At 40.8% G+C, this 6,000-nt stretch overlaps 1 protein-coding gene across 1 annotated transcript; it reads left to right on the forward strand.

Moving 5' to 3' along the window:
• The first annotated feature begins 1,828 nt into the window (after positions 1-1,828).
• On the forward strand, positions 1,829-3,410 carry LOC134791447 (mesoderm induction early response protein 1-like). The gene has a single exon (XM_063762472.1). It carries the CDS (start codon positions 2,064-2,066, stop codon positions 3,249-3,251), a length of 1,188 nt encoding a protein of 395 aa, XP_063618542.1. The 5' UTR covers positions 1,829-2,063; the 3' UTR covers positions 3,252-3,410.
• The last annotated feature ends 2,590 nt before the right edge of the window (positions 3,411-6,000 follow it).

Raw genomic sequence — 6,000 nt, forward strand, 5'->3', positions numbered from 1 at the left:
TAACTCATAGACTTATAATATATAGAGACGGTGTCTCAGCGAGCTGTCACTGTTGCCACTTTTGTTTAGTGTACGATTAACAATGAGGCCCACCTTGCTGTAGCCATGTCGATAAAGTCATATCGATAAACTATCGACATTTCTTGCAATTTTAATTTTACTTCAAAGGTTTAACGGTACCTAAAATGAACAAAAACGCTTTTATTCTTTATTGTGGTTATCAGATCACAATTTTATAGTCACGCCCCAGCAGGGAACCAAGGGAAAGTTCAGATATTTAATTAAAATACATAAATACCTCCTAAAATAGGTGTTCCGCAATAATTGAATTATATTATTATATTATAATATATTCATTATCCATTAGCATTTCAATTATGTTTATGTTTAACGAAGATATTGAAGCTTCAATTAATCGCTATTTCGTTCCGCTGTGTAGCGTTTATCGACTTTTCACATCCCTAAAAGAGCACACATATACGCTTTTACGCACCCATACACAGCCTGGGCGCATCACAAAAGGCAACACTTGATTTGAAGTCCATCTTGTCAACAGTATGGTTGTCCTTTTTTGACAAACGGCATTTTTAAAAGAGCGAGGGGAGAGAAATGATACTAGTTGCTGCGCCGTGAAAGAGAACAGAAAACGTTGGGCCCTTGATATAACTTCATGGGGCCAGGATAAAATGCCGGCTACATACGTAACGATAAATCGTTGCGATAAAACTGTGCAGTCCGACTGTGCGATAAATCGAATGTTCCTAGTGCCTCCACACGCCTCCGATATCGGAGCCGATCGTCAGTTCTCCGCAAAGCTCATCAGAAACAACATGTCATCCACAATGGCACTGCTTTGGAGTTAGATTTATGATTTCTCTATTATACAAATGTATAATGTAGGTAAAGCCATACCATGAAAAATCCCGTAAGTACATAAATAAGTTTTTGCCAAAAATTTCATTTTTGGTACAAGCTTTTATTGCTGACTGTACTTTTCTTACAACAGACAACTAATACTCATCAAGACAATTATAAAAACCCCTAACACTATTAGGTTGCGTTGTTTCATCACCTGCCGGCCACCTCCTGTCTCCATCCTCAGATCAGCTCAATGGTGCCATAATATTGGATTGTCATCCGATTTATACATGCAAATTACAAATACAATGCAAATACAAAAAAAAATCAGCTCAATCGGAAACCGGGAAGTGGATCAAATTTAACTTGCTAGATTTGATTACAGACCGACAAACAGACAGACAACAGTCAGGTGAAACTAAATAAAAGCTTGTAAAAACAGCGACTACGAACAGAGCAGAGAACCCTACTATCGGGTCACTGGCACTAAATGCAGTACCGTCTTGACCATAAGGGCACACGGGGCCCGTGCACACACGGCCCCGTTCCTCAGGGGGCCCCGAAGGATAGACAGTAACAGTATATATATTTGATTACACATAATAAATGTTAGTTTAATTCACTTTCTTTACTTTCCAAATTCTAAAGTTTATTTTTTTCATTAATGTACTTACTTGAATAATAGGTAACCCACGTGCGCACACAAGCGAGCGACGTGAAGTACTGCCGAAATGAACGGTCGCCATCCACACGCAACGATAAAACTGTGCAGTTCGCTTCGACAACGATTTTTCTGATATAATTTGCAACTGCCACCGATCAACGATTTATCGTAACGATTTGTAATACTCACGGTTCGATTTATCTGCACAGTCGGACTGCACAGTTTTATCGCAACGATTTATCGTTACGTATGTAGCCGGCATAACTTTAGCTTTTTTTACAACCATGAATGGTAGAAAACGTAGTGTAAGCCCAGTGGCAACATTTAGTGTCAGCCATGTACCATTTCGTGTCAAAATATTTTTGTTTGGTTTATAGTATTTCGCATTAAAATTAGCATTAAATGTTATTCTCTTGGTATATTTTATACGCTATAGTAGTCTAATTTATGAGACAGCTGTAGAATTCAAAGTTAGCGAGAATGTTATTGTGATGTGATCTTCGGCGGCACTGCTGGTCTGTGCCCTGTGGTGGCTGTAGTCATGACTGATTGCGCGCTGGTGACCAGTGTAAGCGAACACGATGCCAGTATGGACGTGGGGAGCGACAAGTCTCTCTTCGAGCCTACTGTTGATATGATGGTGAATGACTTCGACGACGAGCGCACGTTGGAGGAAGAGGAAGCGTTGGCGGCAGGGGAGCAACAGGATCCTAAGGCGGAGTTGAACAGCCTGCAACGTGAAGGGGACATGCCTTTGGATGAGTTGCTAGCCTTGTACGGCTTAGACAAGAATATGGACAAGCCAGCACCAGAACCCATACCTGAGCCCATTCCCGAAGAAGTAGAGAAGCCTGAGTCTGAACTGCAGCAGTTGTACACAGAGACAACAAGCCCTGAGGCGACAAGATGCCTGCGCTCCGGCTCTCGGCCCCCCTCAGAAGAAGAAGAAGACTATGACTACAGCCCCGATGAAGATGATTGGAAGAAAACTATAATGGTTGGTAGTGATTTCCAAGCAGGCATTCCAGAGGGCTTGTGTAGCTATGATGATGCACTGCCGTATGAAAATGAGGATAAGTTGCTCTGGAACCCTACTGTCCTAGAGGAAAATGTTATTGAAGATTACATGAAGAAAATTAATGCATTAAACTGTGGCAATGGAGTTGAAGCAGTGCCTAAAGGAAAGCAGCTGCGGGATGACGAAGAGGCCCTGTTCCTGTTGCAGCAGTGCGGTCACAATGTAGAGGAGGCTCTCCGGCGACGGCGCATCTCTGCCCAAACCCCAGCACATGCCAGCTTGTGGTCTGAAGAAGAATGCCGTAATTTTGAAAATGGCCTTAAAGCTCACGGTAAAGATTTTCACCTGATAAGGCAAAACAAAGTAAGGACTCGGTCTGTTGGTGAACTGGTACAGTTCTATTACATATGGAAGAAGACAGAACGACATGATATATTTGCTAACAAAGCTAGGTTAGAGAAGAAAAAGTATACTCTTCATCCAGGACATACAGATTATATGGACAGGTTCTTAGAGGAGCAAGAGGCTACAGGTGGAACAGGTACTGTGCGTCCAGCATCCCCATCCCCCATGATGGTTTATGCTCCATCTTCTGATGCCCAGCCTGACCCGCTGGCTTTAGGAGAAAAAGAAGTGTTCTCTCAGTTAAACCACTCTGCACCTCCAAGGACCATGTCCACAGAAGAACAGGAACCAGACCATGGCTCCTAATATTTGTATGTAAAGGCAAGACCACACTGTTTTTCTTTGCATGTACAAAGCATGCTGAATGCTAGCTTGATTTATCCAGTCAAATTAGCATAGTAAGTTGCATTTTTAGAGAAACTTAGTACTAAATGTGACTTATTGGGTTAAGGCCTGCACAAACCGGCACAGCACAGCGCAGATCACCGAGGAGGATTTACGCCGCGCAGCGCACACCGGCGAGGTAAAATCCCCCGCGATACCGCGAGCGCCCGCCTGGCGGCCGGCGCACCAGGGAGCAATACGGCGCAGGCCGCGGGATGCCGCGGTATCCTCTAACGTGCCCCTCGATGCCGCGGAGTAACAATCCTCCGTGATGCTCCGAGGTCGGTCTCAAAGCATTTAAATATATACCTGAAGGTAATTGGAATAGGGAAGAAAATACATTGCTAATTTTAAAGTGATCTGCGCTGTTCTCCGCCGGTTTGCGCAGGCCTTAGACAGTGGTTAGTTCCCAAGGCATTGACTGAACTAACTTTATTCAAAACATTAAATGTATAGGTAGTTTACCTTTTTACAAGAAGTGATTATGTGGGTCTTAAGGCGTGTCTCCATATGGCGCGGCAAACTATCGAACATTGGCTTGCGAGCCAACCCGGTATCCATTGCGCGCGGCTGCCTCGCGAGCCAATGTTCGATAGTTTGCCGTGCGATATGGAGACAGGCCTTTAAAGGTGCATTTTCGGTGTATTCTAAATGTTTTATGAAGTCTATGTTGTCCATCACTATAACTTTGTGGACAAAAAAATATTTTCGCCGAGCCTGTTCCAGACTCAATATGTTAAAGTAGGCCTAGCAACAAATAGTTTTGAATAATTTTATTGTTGTTTTATCAAAAGATTCATTATCTTTAAAGGAAAGTTCAGATGTCAATTACAGACTATTATCTGAATTTATGAGATATCCAGTTAATCCAGTATTAAAATCAGCCAATACAATACACAATTTATGTAGTATAAAAATATTGTGTTTATAGGCATCATAATGATCAACTTTTTTAAGAGTACTAAAATTAAAAACCGGGCAAGTGCGAGTCGGACTCGCACACGAAGGGTTCCGTACCATTATCTATAAAAACGGTCACGCATCCAAGTACTGACCCCGCCCGACGTTGCTTAACTTCGGTCAAAAATCACGTTTGTTGTATGGGAGCCCCACTTAAATCTTTATTTTATTCTGTTTTTAGTATTTGTTGTTATAGCGGCAACAGAAATACATCATCTATCACAGATCACGAGATACAGCCTGGTGACAGACGGACGGACGGACGGACAGCGGAGTCTTAGTAGTAGGGTCCCGTTTTACCCTTTGGGTACGGAACCCTAAAAATTAGGGTTTTTTAAGCTACCATATATGGAAAAAATTTAGGTATAAAGATTTCTCCAATTTTATTCTAAAATTTCTCAATGTAGTGTTCATAATTTTTCAAGTACCTATGTGAAAATATATCAGGCTTCCTATTCCTACTTAGTTGAATTGAAATAGCTACCTGTTAAGCATAGCGACTTAGAGTTGTTTGCAGCAGGCCTTTTGTACATACAGAGAAGCACTAAATCGATCTGCATACATACAATCCTCCATTTGTTGTTTAGTATCTATCATTATCTATAGTAGTATATATTTAGGAAAAATTGATTTGTTTCAAGTTAAATTTAAAAATATTGGTTTCTCATGCTTTCTAAAGTAGACGATGCCCTAATTGTTTAGTGGTCTTATATGTGAGGTATCCTTGGCAAGGACACTCACTCCTTAAATACCAGGGGGGTCTTTTGTATGGAGTACGTAGTTAGTATAAGGCACTTTTGAGGTACCTGCTCGATTTTTTTATAGCTACTTATATCTAGCTTTGATTATTATTTTATGAAATGAGTTAACTAAAAAAGTAAAAATCTACTTCTAAAAATTTGTTAAGACCGAATATTTTATTACCTTTAGCCACGTCAAATTAAGCCCAATTTGGGCAATCTGCGGAAATATTTCGTGTAGTTTTGCAAATTGGTACAGGCATACCTTGTGGTGTCCAGATAAACATACTAAAAGTCCTCGAGGGTAGGGGGTGTGCTGTAGGGGGGGGGGGGGGGGGTTTATATTTTATCAGCAGGTCGCTTAGCTTGCTAACTCTAAACGATTTTTTTTATTTATGATGAACAATTACAAAAAAACGACGTTTTCTTAATCGTCTATTTTGTATCTCTTATTTAACTTTAACAGCCTGTAGCTCCTGAAGTATTGATTGTAGAGTAAAATTAAACATAACCAAATGTGTAGTAAATTTTATGTTAAAACTTTTGTCCGAAGTAATTATAATGCTATTCATACAGATATTCGAGATATGAGCAAAATATGAAAAGAAGGTACCTTCAACCCCCCCCCCCCCCCCACCCTCAGCACACCCCCTACCCTCGAGGACTTTTAGTATGTTTATCTGGACACCACAAGGTATACCTGTACCAATTTTCAAAACTACACGAATTATTTCCGCAGATTTTTCTAATTTGCTTAGGCTACTTGTCGTTTTTCAATATTGTTCCTTCAAGAAGGTATTACGGGATTGTCAGGTTTCAAAAGCCTTCATGTCTGTAAATTTAGCTAAGCAAATAGCAAGGTGAATATACATCACTTTTGTTTCATTTGTTATATGTATTTAAGAGCGCTTTTGGCGGCAGTTACTCATGTGAAATGAAACCCGTTTGCAAAGCTTACAATCGTATATAGA

Source organism: Cydia splendana, chromosome 1 (assembly GCF_910591565.1).
Source record: "Cydia splendana chromosome 1, ilCydSple1.2, whole genome shotgun sequence".
Taxonomy (NCBI): Eukaryota; Metazoa; Arthropoda; class Insecta; order Lepidoptera; family Tortricidae; genus Cydia; species Cydia splendana.